Source organism: Apium graveolens, chromosome 6, assembly GCF_009905375.1.
Source record: "Apium graveolens cultivar Ventura chromosome 6, ASM990537v1, whole genome shotgun sequence".
NCBI classification, from domain to species: Eukaryota; Viridiplantae; Streptophyta; class Magnoliopsida; order Apiales; family Apiaceae; genus Apium; species Apium graveolens.
This window is the reverse complement of record NC_133652.1, coordinates 98,106,950-98,127,612: the sequence shown is the minus strand read 5'-3', so window position 1 is coordinate 98,127,612 and position 20,663 is coordinate 98,106,950. Positions and strand designations below refer to the sequence as shown.

At 33.6% G+C, this 20,663-nt stretch overlaps 2 protein-coding genes across 2 annotated transcripts; both read right to left on the bottom strand.

Moving 5' to 3' along the window:
• Positions 1 to 5,194: 5,194 nt before the first annotated feature.
• On the bottom strand, positions 5,195 to 8,621 carry LOC141665331 (uncharacterized). The gene is made up of 5 exons (XM_074471310.1): positions 7,823 to 8,621; positions 7,617 to 7,735; positions 6,136 to 7,445; positions 5,985 to 6,057; positions 5,195 to 5,875 (listed from the first exon to the last, which is right to left on the bottom strand). Exons 1-5 carry the CDS (start codon positions 8,619 to 8,621, stop codon positions 5,195 to 5,197), a joined length of 2,982 nt encoding a protein of 993 aa, XP_074327411.1.
• Positions 8,622 to 12,398: 3,777 nt separating this feature from the next.
• LOC141666729 (putative GABA transporter 2) lies at positions 12,399 to 17,393 on the bottom strand. The gene is made up of 7 exons (XM_074472890.1): positions 17,065 to 17,393; positions 16,710 to 16,940; positions 15,352 to 15,449; positions 14,476 to 14,662; positions 14,026 to 14,156; positions 13,021 to 13,257; positions 12,399 to 12,902 (listed from the first exon to the last, which is right to left on the bottom strand). Exons 1-7 carry the CDS (start codon positions 17,354 to 17,356, stop codon positions 12,525 to 12,527), a joined length of 1,554 nt encoding a protein of 517 aa, XP_074328991.1. The 5' UTR covers positions 17,357 to 17,393; the 3' UTR covers positions 12,399 to 12,524.
• Between the last annotated feature and the right edge of the window lie 3,270 nt (positions 17,394 to 20,663).

Genomic DNA, 20,663 nt, shown 5'->3' with positions numbered 1-20,663 from the left:
GGCCCTTGGAAAAAAATCCATCTCTAAAAAAAAATCTGCCCCAAGCGCGCCACGATGCCCCCGGCAGCCCCAGCAGCCCCTTGTAATCGCACAGCGGAACAAAAAACTACCGGAATTGATTTCTGATCGCACATAACTATTACAAAATACCCGGAACAATTACAAAACTAATTTTGTAAAATCTATTCTAACACGATCAACCCTCGTGTAAATTACAACCACGATTAAACCACGTGGAAACCAAAACAAAAATTAACCACGATTAAACCACGTGGGATCCAAACACATAATTAAAATATACATGGCCATAATAGTGGATTAACAACCTCCATCAAAAACAATACAAGCAAAATACTATATACATGCATATATAATTACGACATGGACATTATATCATAAAACGTAGAACCCATTAACAGGCTCTGATACCAATTGTTGGGAACCACGGACTTAGGGTGTTACTACGTTTTACGATAAAGATTACGAAAAGAGGATTACCTTGTTAATGGTTGATTCCACGCTCTTCTATTGTATTCCCAAATTCCCTTGAGCGAAGTGTGGCCTCCGTCTTCTCAAGTTATCCTCTCTTTTTGCTCCTTGGTGGCTACAATATGTTTTTACTCAATTGCCAAGCAAGAAGAGAATAAGAATATATATAGGCTACAATAGGGACCATGGATAATTAGGTTGGGCCTTCTAATTACATCTTGAGCCTAGCCCAATGTAATTAAATATTAATTCAATCCACTAAAGAATTAATATTTGCACTACCTTTCCTAATACCGTAATTTAATTAATTCGGTTCCAATATTATTTGCTTATCAAATTCCCCATGTTTAAAATATCATATGTCCATTAATTAAGTAAATTACTGATAATTTATTTAATTAATATCTTTTATCCTTGATCATCCACTCAACCTTTATTTAATTATGCCAGAATAAATTCCACCTGCATGGTTTCACATAATTAAATCTTTTTGAGCTTTCAAGGGGACATCATTAACCCGAATATTATCAGGACATGGATTCCTTCAATAAATAATATCCACCATGTATATAATTCCATCACCCAAAATATAATGATATAATTCAAAAGAATTATTTCATATATAAATCAAAGCATGTAAATAATATACACGTATCAATTACTATTTCCGGATTAAGAACCTAAGCATTAATAATAACATAGAATCTTAGTTCTCCTTCTTAATCAGTATTAAAGGAACAATTCTAAATTTGATCATGTTCAATATACACAAAGTATACTAGTATTATTTATTAGTCAATATAAACTAATCTAAATAATACTACAGCCATACCAGTGGATTGTCCAACACCACCTGTGCTGTGAACCTTATTATATTATATAACTTTAACAATCTAATATTATGTATCCCATTTGATACTAGATTGTTCACAATATATAATATTAGACAACATGTAAACATTCAAATGATTCTCAAATAAACTGGCCAGAAATAAATGTACATACTTCAAATAAATATTTTCAGTATACACTAACACATACATCTACTGATAGTTTACCACTTGATTTCTTTTAGTCTCAACTGCTCAAGTCGTCTGGAGAAAATATTTAATTTGCATTGGAATAGGATCTTGTAATTTCTGCTTATTTACGACTGAAAAATCTGTTTCTATTTTTTGTTACACAATAAACCATTTCAAAAGTCTGACAATTCGTGAAATGGAGAATTCAGTTTATTATATTTATTTCAGCATGCTTAAAAATAATCATACTCTTGGATAAAATCATAACAAGGCACACACATAAATTTCTGCGAGGAAGATAATGGGCAAAAACTTACTGGTTACCCGCAATCCGAACAACCTTCGCGACATCAGGGTATGTGCCAAATCCCCCCGGAGAGTATCCACGTGTCCTGTGATTGCGGGAATCAGAATCCACCCCAACTGGAAGAATTTGCCTCCCTTCATCATCCCAAAGAAGGCATTCGGAATTTTTTTCTTAATCTCTATGTCGACGCCGACGTCTTCTCTTTGTACATATACCGCTACCCTCTGCGCCGCCACCACTGGAACCACTACTCTGCCCCCTAACGTCATTGTCATCTTTGCCCCTCCATTCATCACTATCATTATTATCCTCCTGATTACCGTTACCATCATTCCCCCCTCCCCGACCACCACTTCCACTTCCACTTCCCCGACCACCGGTGCCATCATTCCCCCTTCCTGACTACCACTGCCACTTCCCCCACCACCGGTTCCAAGACCTCGATTCCCATCCTGACCACTATTATTCCCCCTTTCTCGATCACCACCACTGCCACTTCCCCGACCACTCCTTCCACGACCACCACTAGAAGCCCTTCCACCTACACCCCTTCCACCTGCAACCCTACCACCTGCAGCTGTCCTCCCAGCCATCATCACTAAAACACTGAACCGCGGTACAAACAAAACAAACCATAAGAAGTAATTAATGAAAACATCAATTCTCCATAACTACATGCATATCTAGTTAAAATAAGTGCAATATTATTTTACCAAGTGAATAAATAGACACCCAGTGATTAATATCGATACCCAATGATTAGTATAGATACCCAGTGATAGATTTACATACCCATCAACATATAGTTGGATTAAAAGTTGAGTTTGAAAGGAAACAGGTAGAACCCAGTGTAAACACCTATAGATAATACGACGATGCATATATATACATGCATGTGACCCATAGTTGAAAACTAACAACCAAATCGTAAAAGAAAATTAAGATTATACCTTGTAATGGGTACGACGACTGTTAGAATCATGATGCTTTGCAATTAGTGTGTGATATGAAGAGAAATCAAGATCGCCTTTAGCTGTGAACTGATCGCACCGCAGCTTGAAAATTGAGATAGAGATACTTTTACCAAAAAGTAAAAAGGGGAAAGCAGTTTATTTTAGGGTTTTAGTTGAAACAATGTCGTTTTTGCTTGTCACGGCATCGTATAGAGTATTGGGCGGTCAATTCAATTTTTTCCCAGTTTTTAACCGCGAATACTTACGACGGAATCCGTCGTATGTTAATATACAATAAAAAGAATTTTACGGGATTCGAACCCGGGTCTTTGTTGAACCATAAAGGGAGAGCAACCACTTGTGACATATAACTTTTCTAAGCATTACTGAGCATTATTTACATATACTTTAGTCATTTTCTCATTTAAAATTTATTAAAATAATATATTTGATCACTATTTTAACGAAGAATAATTTAGTATGTTATACAAAAAATAGCTTAAATCTTTAATTTTTTTATACTTTACTAACATATGAAATTTTAAAAATAAACATAAATTTTAAGATATTATATTTATTTTGGAATTGTTTTAATCATAAAATTATAAATATCACGATTGGACAAACAAATTTATGATGATTGAAATTTTTATTATTAAATATTAGTTAACATGTAACTAAAATATTGACTTCAATCTTGAATGTTAAAAAAATATTGAATATAATATCATCATTCACGTAATAATTAATGTGATGGCTTTTGATATTGGGTCATTAGGGTCTATTTATCGATAATTATCCAATGTCCTGTTTATAAATATTAGATTTAAATATTTGATATATATAAATCATATATTATTTTTATAAAATTATGTAAGTGAAGAATATGTTGTTGAATTATTTTCGGGTTTAAATCGGGTTTAGAACGAATTTTAGGTTTCGGGACGGGTATCGGTTCGATATACCAAAAATTCAAATCCAGATCCATAATCTTTTGGTCTAGAAATAATATCCAAATCCAAAGAATCGGGTTGGAGTAAATCCAAACGGGTAGGAACGGGTCCGTCATCTATCGGGTCGGGTGAAATTGTCATCTCTAGGTTTAGTGATATGTACAATCATATAGTACTTAACACATGAATTTTTATTTGATATGATTGTAATATATGAATTGACATAATTTTCTCATAGATCCTATTTGCTAAGTAAAATCGTAACAATAAACAACGTATGTTAATTCATGAAATAATAATTGTAACATATTTCAATGTAGGATTTCTTACTTATGTTGTTAAAGTATAATTAATTATAATTTTTTTTTGTATTTTAAGATGATATAAATTAATATATATAATAGATTTGTCCGATAGGAAAAGGGGATAGAGGAAGCCTAAAGAACAATTTACGACGGATTAAAAATTTCGTCGTAAGTTTGGGTTTCTAACGACGAAAAAGTCGTCATAAGTAATCATTTAACTAACTTACGACGATTTTTCCGTCGTAAGAAACCCAGACTTACGACAAAATTTTTATTCCGTCGTAATATACCCAGAATACAGAAATTGCAGACTGTAACTTTTCCCCCCTGCTGTAATTTATTATCAAAATCTACATCAGTAAACCACTTATTTCAACCTAAAAAACAGATTGTAAATCATATTATAACAAAATAATAAAGGAATCTTAGCAAAACACAAGTAATCACAAACCTTAAATGAAAATCTTGATGGATTAATGAGAAATTCATATTAATTCTTAAAAATTAGAAATGTACCTATAATGATAAAATCTGTAAATGTATTTGCACAAACATATCACTTTATATATTGTTAAGATTTCCTAACCTTCAAATTGGTGAAAAATTTAGGATTACAAAAAAAGTTGAAAAAATGCAAGTAAAAAAGGAAAATTTATTTCAATTCATTTAAAATAACAAATTTACCTAGAACAACAAATCATCCAATATTTCTTTGCACAAACATATCACATTACATATTGTTAAGATTTTCAAATCTTCAATTTAGTGAAAAAATTAGGATAATGAAAAAAGTTGAAAAAATGCAAATAAACGGCAAATTCATTTTAATTCATTTAAAATTAAGAAATTTGCCAAGAATGATAAATCATCCAATTTTTTTGCACCAACACATCATATTATATATTTATAAGATTTCCAAAATGTCAATTGGTTAAAAAGATTGAATAGCAAGAAAAGTTAGTTGAAAATAGTGTTGGTGAGTCGAAAATCCATTTTAATTCATTTAAAATTAGGAAAGTGTCGTTAATGATAAAATTTTCAAATTTTTTGCACGAACACATCATATTATACATTTAAAATATTTTCAAACCGTCTAATTCATTAAAAAGTTGAAATTGTGAGAAAAGTTATATAGAAATTAGCCTAAAATGATAAAGTACATTTCTTACTCATCTTCACTTTCAACGTCAATACTATCATAACCATCTTCTTCTTCTTCTTCTTCTTCACCTTGCCTTGCATTTTCTTCCTCTTCTTCACTTTCCACTTGTTTTGGTTGCTCTTGTTCTTCTTCTTGATCTTCTTCCATTTCATAGTGCGAAAAGTCAACAAATAACGAGCTCGAGGAAAAATCTAACGCAATGATATTTGAGACTTCTTCTTGAAGGGGTTCCACATCAACATCCCATGTTCTTTCACTTAACAATTGAGGTCTACATGCGATGATTGTGTGAATATTACTATCGGGATTCTTGACACTAGGAGCATAGTACACTTGCGTGGCTTGACTTGCTAGAATGTAAACATCATTTCCTTTTAGTTTTGAATTAAGATCAATTAAGAGCACTCCATTTTTGTGTTTCTTTACACCCCTAACATGATCATACCAATGACATCTAAATAAAATCACTTGATTTCCGCCACCATATGTTAGTTTGATAATCTTTTGCAAAGTCCCGTAGTAATTGCTTCCACTATCACCATAACAACTACCCTTCACAAGTACCCCGGAGCTTGATTTTCCTAGGTTGAATGAGTATCCGTTGACCTTGCATCTTTTGTAAGAAAGCACAAATGAAGCTGGGCCTTGCAATAGGTATTGAAATTTTTCGTAGTTGTTTTGTACCTGAAATGGAATAATCACATAAAAACAAGTATATAAATATATTTTTATAATTATATAATTTGTGTATTTGATGAAATACCTTATTTTAAAACCATGTTGCGAAATGTGCCTTTAGCATTGTATCCATCTCAGTATCACTCAATATCAATGTATGATGACTGCGAACCTCTTCTTCGAACATACTGAAAAAAGTAATCATACCATGTTAGTGAAGAATGTTTCAATGTTTTAATTATGAATAAAAATATTTTATTACTTACGTGATATATAATGCCACTTCACGCATGTTAGTAAGAACATAATGTGCTGCAATATGTAGGGAATCCACATCTAAATGGTAACCTGTATATGCTCCGAGGAGCTCTACCGGATATGTAAACGCCTCGAGTTTATGTGGATCCCGTGAGCGATCATCAACCACATTACGACCTAGCAAGTTATTCGCTGTCTCAACTCCTGACTCAAAGTACATGGAACATAAATGTGTCAACTCTTCATGTACATATTTTTCTGCAATGGAACCTTCAACTCGTGCTTTGTTCCCTACTTTTTGTTTCATTCTGCGTTGTAGTCTTTCAATATTATACATCCATCGTGATGGGACAGGGCCGCCGAGTCTGCACTCTTCGGGTAGATGAACGGGAAGATGCTCCATTGGATCAAACAAAGCTGGAAAGAATTTAGTCTCCAAAGTACAAATGATCCCATCTATGTTTTTTTCCAACTGCCTAATATTTGATGCGAGTAGTGTAGTTGAGAACAAGTCCTTGAAAAAATTTGAAAGATCACAAAGTACTTTATGTATGTCATCTAGAAGAAGTTCACGAAATGCAGAAGATAATAACTTTTGCATAAATACGTGACAATCATGTGACTTCATGCCTTGAAATTTTAACTGAGCTATCTTACAACATCTCTTCAAGTTTGATGAGCAACCATCTGGGAGTTTCAATCGATGTACCCATTTACATAACAATTTCAGCTGATCTCGGGTGAGTTCGTATCTAGCTCTAGGCCTGTGTCTACCATTCATCCATAACTCTTGCATGATGCCCATTGCCTTCAAATCTTCTCTTGATTTTGTGGTATCCTTCATTTTGGCACTACATAAAATAGTATGAAATATATTGTCAAACACATTTTTCTCTGTGTGCATAACATTGATACAATGACGTAGACGCAATGAATCCCAATATGGTAGATCAAAGAAGCTAGTAATATGTGTCCAATTGTGTGAATCCCCAAAGCCATCTGCCGTTTCTTTGCTATGTGGTTTCCCTGGTAGTGGAAATGTGATTCCAGCACACATGTTATGGATAATTCGACCTTTTCGTCGACTTCTTCGGCGTTTGTCTAGAAACCCCATATGTAACCCATAAAAGCTGGACTTCCTGCTGTGTGGTAGTTGCTTGGCTTTAACTTCACCCATACATACATGACAAGCCATCTTTCCGTGGGTTGACCATCCGCTAACCATACCCAACCCGGGAAAGTCACTGATAATCCATAACAAGGCAGCCCGCATCATGAAATTGGTCTTCGTAAAAGCATCATATGTTTGCACACCAACCTACCATAAACTAATAAGTTCATCAATCAAAGGCCTAAGATAGACATTCAGATTCCTCCCAGGATCATTCGGCCCGGGTACTAGTAGTGTCATGAACATGTATGGATCCTTCATGGATATGGTATGGGAAAGGTTGTACACAAGTAATACTACATCCCATACTGAGTATACAGTAGAAGTAGCATTACTGTACGGGGGAAATCCATCAGTTGCAAGACCAAGCCTTACATTACGAATATCCGCTGCAAAATCCGGATAGTTCTTGTCAAATTCTTTCCATTCTTCTCCATCTGCAGGGTGACTAAGAACCCCTTCAGTCACAATTCTGTTCTTGTGTTACTTCATATGTTGGGCTGTATGGGTAGACATGTACAAACGCTGTAGACGAGGAGTGATCTTAAAATATCTTAAGATCTTCCTCGGAATGGTATCACTCCCACCATTAATTGAATCTTTGTATCGGCTTAACTCACAGTACTTACAGTTTTCCAAATCTTTATCATCACTGTAGAACAACATACAATCATTCTCACATGCATGTATTTTTTCGTATCCCAAGTTCAGCTTCTTGACCATCTTCTGGACACCATAATATTTAAAAGGAAGTTTATGCCCTTCCGGAAACACATCTCCAAGTAAGAGGAGTAACTCATCAAAGGCCTTATCACTACATTTATTATGATTCTTCCAATGTAGTAATCTAGTGACAAATTTCAATTGTGTGTACTTGATGTTGCCCGGATATATTGGTTCTCCGACATTACTCACATTGTATAAGAATTTAGATGCTTGCTCGTTCGGCTCCTCGTGGACAATATTAACATATCCAAAATCTTCCCCTCTAAAGGCATCCCTCAACATCTCATATTCATCAAAGACATCTTCGCGATCATTCATTTCTTCATTTCGTGAGCCACATTCTTTTTCATGATAATGCCATATGGTGTAAGTCTCAAGAAAACCGACCGCATATAAGTGAAACTCGACATCGGAAATGAGTTGAAAGAGTTGATTGTTACATGTATGACATCTAATCAAAAGTTCCGGATCATTCGGTTCCTTGCTATTTTTTATTGCAAATGCCAAGAAATCTTTAACCCCTTTATTAAATTCTTCCGTAAAACCATAACCACCGGGAATAATTCGTTTAGTGATCCAACTAGTATCATAAGACATCTACAAATGAAAATAAAATGCTACGTGAATAATATATAAGCACCCATATATATATTACATGTAAACATAAAAATATAAATCACACATTTAAATGCATATAAACAATATAAAATAAGATTAAAATTTAATACTTACATTGAAGATTGTAAAATTCGTTGTTGTTATGTCATCATGTATTTTGAATGATATGAAGATATATTTTTGTGAGAAAAAATAAGTGAAAAGAGTGAACTTTAAAAAGAGACAGTAATATTTTGCACATATTTACGACGAAAATAAATTTCCGTCGTAAGTTTTAATAAAAAAATATTATTTTTTAACAGCTAGCCGGTGACATTTAATGTGGAAGGTGGGAAGTTTACGACGGAAATAGTTCCGTCGTAAATACTACTTACGATTACTTGATTTCCGTCATAATTTATAATTAAACGACGTCGTTATTATAATTAAATTTTAATTATCCTTTTTTGTAAATAAATTTAATAATAGAATAATAATGAAATATTTCAACTTACGAAGAAATATAAATTCCGTCGTAAAGTATATTTCATAAAATAATTTTTTTTTATTAAAACTTACGACGGAAACAGTTCCGTCATAAATACTACTTACGACGACTTGATTTCCGTCATAATTTATAATTAAACGACGTCGTTATTATAATTAAATTTTAATTATCCTTTTTTGTAAATAAATTTAATAATAGAATAATAATGAAATATTTCAACTTACGACGAAATATACATTCCGTCGTAAAGTATATTTCATAAAATAATATTTTTTTATTAAAACTTACGACGGAAACAGTTCCGTCGTAAATACTACTTACGACGACTTGATTTCCGTCATAATTTATAATTAAACGACGTCGTTATTATAATTAAATTTTAATTATCCTTTTTTGTAAATAAATTTAATACTAGAATAATAATGAAATATTTCAACTTACGACGAAATATAAATTCCGTCGTAAAGTATATTTCATAGTTGACTGATTGCATATTTGACCGTAAGTTTAATAATAAAATAATATAATTACGATGGATTTGTTCTATCGTCGTAAAAATTTACGACGGAATTTAAATTTTCGTCGTAAGAAAGGCGCGCACTTTTTTCCATCGTAAGTTAACCGTCGTAAATAGCCAGTTTTGTTGTAGTGATATTTTTGCTAGCAAAATTCTTAATCAAGCCTTTAAATTAAAAATTCGTTAATATTTCATTTTTTGATGGATCATATAAACCCGTTTAATCATTCTCGTAACATATTGTAAAAGAGAGATAAAACCTAATCAATTTCAAATTTAAATACTTATTTTTTTTCATTTTCAAGTTATTTTTTAATGTTATTTTTTTTAAAATAAAGTTTTACAATGGATGATGGATGGCTATGTTATGGCTTGTATTATTTGAACTAGCGATTCCGTGTATATAATTAATGAATGTGACATGGATAAAAAAAACTAAAAATCTACACCTGAGAAGAGTGAACAATAGCTTCCATTAGTTTTTTTATTAATACTTATATGTGGGAATATAATTGAAGTTAAGTGTGAATTGTTGAAGTTATAAATTTTCTTAATAATTGTGCAAACCTTTAAGAAAGCTATTATTTGGGACCGGATGGAGTAGAAATTACATGCATTTATGTTGAGATTGGAAATGTTAGAATATAGAGCGGGTTGACCATGTTGGGTAATAAAATAACATTACGCACAAAAATGAGGCAGTTATATATATATCACAAATTAACAAGAACAGACAAATTAAAATCAAATAACGAAACAAAATATGAAGGAAAACAAGAAGATAAATCAGTAACTGAATTGCTAAAGAGAGGATAAAACACTTAACTCTAACAGAAACTTTAACAAATCTGCAAAAACTATGAACAGCTGAGGCGCCTAGCCTTCGAGAAGTCTATACTGTTCTTGAAGAGATTATTGACTTACTTACGCTATGTTGGGTTGCAGCAAAATCACCTCCAGGATACAATAGCATAAAGTACTTCGTCCACAGATACGTAGCACTTTACAACAACTTGTACCTTAGTTCGCCCAGAAAACCTATGCTATAATCTGTATATTATGTTGGAGAGAAAGAGAGAGATAACAGCTAGGATTTCACATGTATGTGATTGCAGTCTTTTTCTTCCAAACGTTTAATTTTGTATCTTATACAAAATAAAGCGTAAGTGAAGATATTCATTATTAAAATAAATATTCTGACTTAATATGCATTTAATAGAATATCTCACAATCAGAAACGTAACAATCAGTATTTACCGCAACAAATCCTAATCCATCCCAACCCATGATTAGTTACCACCCACAAAAAATCCTGACCAGCATCAGGATTTATCAGCCTTAGCAAATCCTGATCCAGGGGTGTCAACGTCAGGATTTTTTAGACCCAGCAAATCCTGATCAGGTACCAGGATTTTTCAGCTAGCTCAGCAAATCCTTATCAGTATTTATTCCAGCGAATCAGAGTTTATAATTTCCGATCTGTAAATACTGATATTCCTTGTTACACGGATTTAATATTCATATAAAATAATATAATAAGTCAGTAAATACTTTTTTTAAACAAGCAATAAAATTCCTCGCTCAAATCGCCTTGCGTGTGCGAGACGCCGAGACATTCGCCAAAATCGCCCTTTGACCCAACCCAAGCCCAGCTCTCGCCGATAGGCGAGGGGAGCTTTCTTCCAAGCCTTATGTTATATAATAGTTGTGGTCATGGCACTTTAATATCGGAAAAATAAAAATTTATTGCGAGACAGCGCGGCCCGACCCGTGGCCTGGCAGCGGCCCGCGCACACATGCGCGCGAGGCACACGATGACACCATGCACACCCACATGTCTTAGTAGTTAGTATATTACTCTTGCACATGGTACTATATAAATCACACAACCCCTCTTTTCTCAATCAATGTGAGATAGAACCCACAAACTCATTCCAAACTACTAACTTCGCCTTAATTTCTATATGTGTTACACTAAGAAAATGAATTAGATCCAAATATGAAAGTTTAAGTCCCCATTATAGGGAACAACCACCAACAATTAGTTTTAGGAAATTACATCAAGAACAAGTCTTAAACATGCCTCAAATTTTCCATTTTCTAACAGGGCCTTCCTCTAACATCTAAGTTTTAAATGAACTGGTTATTCAATATGGTATTAGAGCTTATGCAGCGGGAGGACTCATGTTCAATTCCCTGCAACCCCTTAAATGACAAATTAATGTCCCAAAAGATCAAAAAATGGGTGTCCGTGATCCACTCTTCCACCCATAAATGGGCTTTGAAGTGAGGAGGTATTAGAATATTAAGATCCTCAAAAATTCTTTCTCTAACACCTTGACATGGGTTTGGCTCTCTGTCACCCCAATATTCTCAAAAATTATTAAGAACACGAGGCAAAATTATGCCCAGAAAATGAGCGTCCGTGATCCACTTTTCGATCCAAAAATGGGCTCTCGAATGAGTGGAAGTGTTAGAATAAAGATCCGGTTGGGTCTTTTTCTAAAATTTTAAGGTGCATGAGCGTCTCTGATCCACTCTTCAATCCAAAAATGGGCTCAGGAGTGAGTGGAGTGTTAGAATATAGATCTGGCCCGGTCTTCCTCTAAAACCGTCTTCCTCTAAAACCTACATCGGACGATTCGTTTCTATTTCTTGATGCTAGAGAAAGGATCCGTATTCTTAACAGAAAAAATATCTTTGCAAGATGAATGAAACTTAATCTTTGACAGAGTTGGACCTGGAACAGATAAACAAAGAAAGCAAAATCTATACAATATTTTTATACCAAGTGCTAAAGTTTTCAAAACTATATTGCAGAGAACTCTTGAGTTTCATAAAACAACATTGCTGAGTACTCTGAAAATTATAAACTACACTATTCCGAAAAGAACTTGAACGTCTTAGCGTCAAGAACCAGTTGTCGTATAGAAGAAAATGCACCCAAAAGTCCAACGCATGTAAAGACTATCATAATTATGTTGTTAAAACGATACATGAAGGAAGATCGTGAAGGCTTGAACGTCATGTTGTATAAAAGCATCGGAAGGATGAAATCTAGAGGGATGAAGCCAACTGCTCCGACTACAGCGCTAATGTCTGCGAAAAATGGCAGCATTGCAGCAAAAAAGCCACATAAAATCACATAGACAGATCGAAGAATAATTCTCGGAATTAAGTTTCTTTTGGAGAACAATCCTTGTTTTACATCAGCTGATTTCTTTTCCATAATCTCGTATGTTACTTGAGAGTAAACCTAGAATTGTAAAATGCGATCACTGTCATTCACAAGAGTAATTCAATTTAAAGGATTATTCTACAAACAAACAAAAAGGGCACAGTTTAGACGTATGTAGAAAAGTTGGCAAGCTTACCAAGGTAATGGCAAAGAGTTGGAGAAGAACAAGGCCAACTGTAAGTCCTACAAGCCATTTCGGAGCCAGTGCCGGTCCTTGAATTGGCAGGAAACTGTTTAGAATGTTTGGACTGGATTTGTTTCCGAACACCAAGTACCCCGAAATTGAAACAGAGCAGAAAGTAACAATAATTACCAAGTAACACAATACTAGGCCCTTCACCATCTTCCCAGTGGCTGGTGGTGCCAGTGTCGCCTGTTAGATTGACATGGTGGCATTCGCATCATGAGTCATAGATCGTAGTTATATAAAGTCGTTTATTTAGCTGTGAAACATATAGATTAGAAGTTTACGTTTAACCTTCTGTCAGGAAAAAGTCAATGTCTTCACCTAGGTTTTATCTCCTTTGAAACAAGAGGGCCATATGTTTACTTGTAAACTTATTTGAGCCATTACATGTAAACAGGGTATATAGGTTTGTTTATATATATCATGTTACTGTTACATTCTGCGGAAATAAAACTTCCTAAGAGAGAAAACAATTAGAGAGAAGCAAAAAAATTTCTATCGTGTTTAATGCCTGTAGAATTGAGTATAACCACCCCCCCAAAAAAAAAAGAAAAAAAAAACAAATCTTTCAAAATTTATATGTCCTCGACAGAAATGAACTATAAGGTATCCGATTGTACATATAAACTGTAAGCTGTGCTGTAGGCACTTTTTAGTGGTGCCGATCATTGGAACAATTATAAGGCGGCAAAATAAGAAAACTAATATTTTTGGTGAGCTGGAAAATTTTACACCTTGACGAATGTCAACTATTAAGAAGCTCGAAGGATTTAACCAGCATATTAGTGATGACCTTAATTATGAAAGATGTTATCGATCTGCTATATATAGTAGTTATTTATTTGAATAGGCAAGGGTGCCATCAGTAAAAAGAGCAAGACAACAAGCGAGATATCTAAAAATAATTGATGAAAACCAAATATCGATTTTGCATTCACGAGGAAACAGACTTACTTGTATCTCAGGCAGTATCCCGTTTCCAAATATGGCAGCTATAATAGAAATGGAAGTGAATGCATTAAAAAGCTTTGATGACGATGACTTTGCTAAAGAATAATCCCTCGGAGGTGCATTTTCTGAGGTACCTGCAGGAAATTTCAAAGATAACAATGGTCAGATTAATTAGAAAACACAAAGTGCTAGCAAATAAGTAAATTACCCAACAGCTAACACTGACAGGTGGCATGTCATGGTCAGTGGGAACCTTAATTTTCAATAGTAATCCATGGATACATGCCAAATCAGTTTGTGCATTCATTGTTTATCTAGCACTTCCCTTTACATGAACATGTCTCAGTGTGTTTATTGTTGATTATATAGTGTCCAAACAGAAATATAATCCACATCTATACAAGCCGCTGGGCATTCATTGTTTATCTAGCACTTCCCTTTATATGTATTTACCTGCATATATACAAGCCGCTGTTGTAAGGAAAGAGAAACCCAAGCAGAGAATAAGTGAACCTAGATTGATATGCCTGAGAGAGTGGAAGGTTGGCAGCTGAGAGAGAAGAATCATTACTATTGTCACCATTGCTATGAATTGATACAGTTTCATGGATCCAGTTGGAGTAATCAGCCTGTAAATGATCTTGAAATAAATAGAAAAACAGAGGCCACTCTGTATTAGCATAACTTACTCAGCGGAGAGAAGAAACAAAGCATTTACTGGCAGCAATTATTTTTAAGAATTTATTAATCCACTTTGCTTACCTATACTAATCAACTCTGCAGTGTCTACAATATTAAAACCTGATAAGTGTGGCAAGGTTCTTTCATTGGTTGTACTGGTGAGCACTAATTAGAGTGAAATAGTTTAGATTCAAATTGCTAATAGCCTAATACAAGATACTAGATTATAATGGTTTAATTCTGAGAACCTGCAGCCACTTCTTCGTTTCTGTTTTGATCTTGCAATTAGAGATATTTTTTAATCATTAAAAATATGGCCATATCATGACTGGCATTATTGATTATTTGTCACTAATTATACATGAAAGTTTATATTGTGTAGCACAGACACAACTACTCCGGTGCGAGAATACACTGAAGATCAGATTGTCATATCGATATTTTTTTTTGTTCTGCACAAGTGAGAGTGCAAAACTGATCATGATTGTAGCACGACTATATTAATAGTGTATTAGAGGCAATCAGCAACCGACTTATAAGCAAAAAAAAATCAGCAAAAGAACTGATATTTACACACATAAATATGATGGATAAATTTGGTGTGCTATTAGAGTGTACATGCAACAGAAAGCCCTAGGATTCCTGTACCTGAAGGCAACTGCCTGCAAGCAATATACATCCAACCGATACTGCAATATTGATTGCGGTTTGTATTGATACAACAAAATAAAACATCCATCCAGACCCTGTAAGTAATCAACAAAACATTTAATGTTATAGCAACTTGGGCAATCTCAATTCCAAATATAATGAAAAGAAAAAGACTCAACAGGTTTTATGCGTGTTCTGTTTCGAGATTATATACATCAGTATGAGGTGACGAATATGATCAACAATCTCTATATGATTCTCATGTTCCAAAGAAAGATTCATCTTTTTAAATAAATGTATTCAATTGATATGGATTGCAATTGTACAGCACTTGCAACTAAGTGATCCTTAATAACAGAGGTGAATTACTCGTTTCTTCAATCTTGTAAATACACGAATTATGTTCTGCGAAGATTGACCATTTACTTTTGGTAGGATTTCATACTTCTGCACAGCTATGTATGCCCATTTTTTCAACACATCTAATGGTAAGTCTTCTGACTTACAATTGATTATTTCAACAATTTGTAAATATACTAGTCCCTTTTATATAATTAACTCTAGAAATAAAATTGGATATACAAATATAAGAATGAGACATTATAAAACATAAAAGTCTAGAATGAAGTTAGGAAATAAAGTTTGGAACAAAAGGACCTGAGGATGAAAAAAACAGAGCATAGTAGATCGACCATTCTGTTCTTGTAGCTCTCATAGCATGTTACTGGCAGTCTCGCGGTTCATTAATTTATGTATTTGTCATTATAAGAACTTCATATAGACTGTAGATTTGTTGGTCCTAAATTCCATTTAAAACTTAGCAGTTTAGCCAAAAAAGAAGATCCCATCACGAACCAGCCCAGAAATTCATTATGATTTGATGCCTAGAACTCCGGCCTTTAAAACAGGTCTAACTTACCCACAATCATCTCTTAAACTAGGCAACATATATGCTTGAAAATATAAAGTTTCAAAAAAATAAAAGGGTCAAGTGTTACAGTAATTGAAGAACTTAGCAAGAAACAACTTTAGTTTCATATGTAGTATGAATTTAAGAATCCACCCAAAAGTCCCCACCCCACCCCACAGTCACCATTTAATTTTTAGCAAAAACTAAAAAAGCACTTCAACTTTTCAACTCAAACCAGTTTAAAGTTTTCCGGAAACAAAATCAAGAAAGAACAGGCCAAGCATATCTAGTAAGAGGATGAAACCAATGTATAAACTTAAATCTTAAATCAAAATCAAGAAAACAGTATCAAACAACCTAGAACATGGAATCAAAGTGTAGATCAGAACTTACAAAAGAGATATCAAACAACCAGAGACATGAAATCAGAGTGTAGCAAAATTACCTAACACATCAGAAGCAAGTTCACGAAATCGGATGTGGCGACGACCCGATTTCTCACAAAAATCAAGCACAAGTGACATGAGATAGTAAGCATAGAAGGTAACAGCCCCCATGACAAACAAAGAGAAGAAGCCTAGTACCCAACCCATCCCTCTGAATGCAAATGGCAACGCCAGTACTGTTGGTCCCACTATTGCAGTTGTCAAATGATATCCAGCATGATACCATTCACCTGCCCATCCAAAAAATCATACGATTAAGTTACCGGTTCTCCTAAAACCTCCGGCAGAAACTGAAGTCAATCAATCTACTACAGCTACAACACTAATACAAATCGAATCAAAATTTGTAGGTACCTTTAGATTCAAGAACAAAAGCTGCACCAGCATCTTCTTTGTAACTACTGTCAACTGCAGGCAGAATACCGTTTTCTGGGTTCACTGCCATCACTCTAGCCATCAACAATGGATGAGGACTTGTGCGTATATTATAGTCTTCATAACTCTCCATAGTTGATACAAATATAATTTTTATATAAATGTACAGATGTACACCATTTATATACAGATACAAAGCGGTACTAAATAAACCAAGGCTGATTGAGTAGAATAGTATTAATAAGTCGCGATAGGCGGCGTAGCAGCGCATGCACGGATGTGTTTTTGGAAACAACACTTCATTTTTACTGCCAGAATAATCTAAAAAATATATGTAGTACGTACATGTATGTTTATAGTATATTATCATGATATAGATACAGAGACCAATGACATATTCCCATGTGTTTTTGTTTTGGTATATTCAATCAAAAAATGATCAAAAACAGTGGGGAATTAATAGTTGAAGTAGATGGTTTAACAACTTTGTTTGAAATTATTGTGGGACTCGACTCGATTCAAGTAAAAAAGCCCTGCCCATCAAGTGTGTGAGGCCAAACTATAAGTGAATAGCACCTTGTGTGTACATGTACCTGAATTTCTTCAAACTTCAAAGATGTTTATATTTGAATATTTTAGAGTTGGAGAGTGATTTGTAATAGTTATACTCGAGTCTTGACTAGAGTCGAATGAAAGGATTGCATGTTATCAAAATTTATAAAATCTAATAGAAATATAAAGTAGGTTTTGCAATTGGCTGATGCAATAATATGTACTCCCTCCATCTCATTCATTTTGTGCCTATATTTTTTGCAGGTATTTTAATATTAAAATATTATATAGTTGCATAATATTTTTTTAATTTTTTTTAATAAAGATTTAAACATTAAACTTTTATTTAGAAAAAAAAATTTAAAAATATTATGCAACTATACGATATTTGAATATTGAAATGTGTGTAAAAAGTAAACATAGAGAAATGAACGGGAAGTAGTAAATTTTAGTAATTTATCAAACAAATACAGATAAAAAGTACATTAAATTAAACAAATCCAGGCATATATAAACAACAAGTCTTTTGGTTTATTACACGCTATAATTTGTGTATGTCTAAGGAATATGAAAAATGTGTTCCACCTTTTCGATGGCCACCCTTTGGACGGAATTCAGAAAGTGCATTAATTTTTAGGATAAAACTGAACATTTTTTATAATTCAGCTATATAATATTTCATTTAATTCGAATTTTTAAACCTTTTGTAAACGTTTGATGCACTAAATAAGAATGAAATTACAAGCCGCCCCATCTTCTCAGCAGCAGGTCACTTAAATTCAAAACAATAAAAAAATTAATCGTTTAAGTCCGTTAATAATTTTAATAACACGTATTTTAAGATATAGTATTTTATGTAATTTTTTTTGAATTAAAGTAGAATATTTATATTTTTATTCAAATTTTTTTTTATATAAAAAATTATAAAATTCTATTTGTATAAACATTTCCTTAGAATGCTGGTCGGAAAAGGGATCATAGGAATTGGATATACTTGAAAACCTAGTGTAGGCCCAAAATTCACAAAAAATCTTTTTATCTAACATAATTATTCCACAAATATAATTGAAACTGTTAGTGTCCATAAATAACTTTTATTATAACAGATTTTTTAATGTGTGTTCAAGTGCACAATAAACACTAACTCTAACTCGTACATTTAAAATGCTCCAAACAGGAGTTAGTATTTATTGTGTGTACTTGGGTATACATTAGAAATACCGATATTATAATAATGAATAAAAAACCAAAAGATATAAAAGCAATAATACGAGAGTATGAACAGACAGTTGACAGCTGAGAGAACGCTGCCTTTACAAGCTGGCGGCGGATGGGACAAAGATTGTGTTTCCAGATCCGTTAAATTTATTTTTAACTAACCTCGTTACTCGTTAATTTTTTAACATCTATTCTGCATTAGTTATTGAATCCCCTTTCTTGACTTTTATTCAACACTTTGACTTTTTGACTTTTCAGTCAGTCCTTCATATACGGCTGTTCATTCTTTCATGAATCATGATACCATAATATCAGTATATGTTTCTCCCCTTGATCATTGTTCTTCACATGCACCATTTATAGAATTAGCAACGTAAGCATTGACCCATGTGATAAACAATACAATATTATTAACTTTTACTAAAAGATATAGGAGTATTTTGTTACTATTGGGGGGGGGGGGGGTTGGTTTACTATTGCTGTTGGTTTTGAGGAATCATAATATAAAAATGGTCTTGAGCATATATGGATAGGTGTAGACATGTAATCGGAGTCGGCGAGCTTACAATCTTACTCGGCTCTAACTCGTTTAAATATACCTAATTTGATTTATTCAGTTAAATGAGACGAATGAGTCATTTCTTGTTATTTGATAATTACAGTTGTTCTTTCAAGTTGTGAAACATGTTTTTCTATGAACTTCTTATTAATGTTCATCTTTCTTTGTATACCCTCGTCGTTAACGACCGTTGTAAACATCCACCGTAATGACTGTTGGAAATCTTCATTGTAAACCTTCGTTTTTGTGATCGCCATAAGCCTATATCAAAAACATCAATCACATATTCTTGCCGCAACTTCTCGTTGTAGATGGTCGTCGCAAACGACCACGCCTCGCGGCTAGCACCGCTTAGGGCGCTCCCGGGGACTACAAAACTCAATTTACTCCTTCGTTGTCAATGATCCGACCCATTTTTTTCAATAATCGATAAAATATCCATACTGATTTTATGCTATAATAGGACATAACTCGAGTTTTGATTGGGGACATATACATGTTTGGATTAAAGGAAATGATATGAACATATCTAGAAATGTTGATGAGCTGATCCATGAACTCTTTCCGAGTCCGAAATGACTGATTTACAACGATATTTCTTGATAAGCTAATTTTTCTAATATCATTTTTATTTCTTATATGAAAAGAGAAGGTGTTAAGATAGAGTAAGATGAGATATACATGAAAGTTCTAAAGTTATATGTAATGAACTTATTCCCCATAATTTATGTCCTTAATAGAGAATTATTCATTTTAATGAAACTAAATTTTTCGAGAATATTTTTTCCATAAAAAGGTAACTTTGTTAAAAGAGAGATAATATAGTGATTAAGGCGGTCATTGATAAGTAGATTTTATATATACTTGGAACACTTCATATCGGCTTAAGTTGGTATTTTGGACTCAAATATTTGGTATTTTTGATGTGTTTTGTGTTGAGTCGTTGCAAGGCACTAGTCAGAGGTGGAAATGAGCTTTTAAATGATTATATGTTGATAAGAGATCAGGGAGGGAGTCATGGAAGTTTGTACGAATGACGGAGCACAAAAAAAAGCTGCAAAAATTTTACAGAAAGCAGGCGCGCCCGCGCCCAAAAGAGCGCGCCCGCGCCCCATTTGTCAGACACAGAGCGCGCCCGCGCCAGCCAATTTCTGCAGAATCCTGATTTGATAATAATTTGGTTATTGCGAGAGTCCAGGTTAACCAGGGCTATATATATAAAGAAAAGAAGACGTTTTTTAAGAACAAG

Coding starts and splice junctions, on each gene's coding strand:
- LOC141665331 (XM_074471310.1), bottom strand. CDS start 8,621: ATGTCTTATGATACTAGTTGGATCACTAAACGAATTATTCCCGGTGGT. Junction 7,446..7,616: donor ACAGTAATGCTACTTCTACT/GTATACTCAGTA, acceptor AGTTTATGGTAG/GTTGGTGTGCAAACATATGA. Junction 5,876..5,984: donor AGATGGATACAATGCTAAAG/GCACATTTCGCA, acceptor ATTCCATTTCAG/GTACAAAACAACTACGAAAA.
- LOC141666729 (XM_074472890.1), bottom strand. CDS start 17,356: ATGCGCTGCTACGCCGCCTATCGCGACTTATTAATACTATTCTACTCA. Junction 16,941..17,064: donor TTTTGTTCTTGAATCTAAAG/GTACCTACAAAT, acceptor TTGGATGGGCAG/GTGAATGGTATCATGCTGGA. Junction 14,663..15,351: donor TTGCAGGCAGTTGCCTTCAG/GTACAGGAATCC, acceptor ATTTATTTCAAG/ATCATTTACAGGCTGATTAC.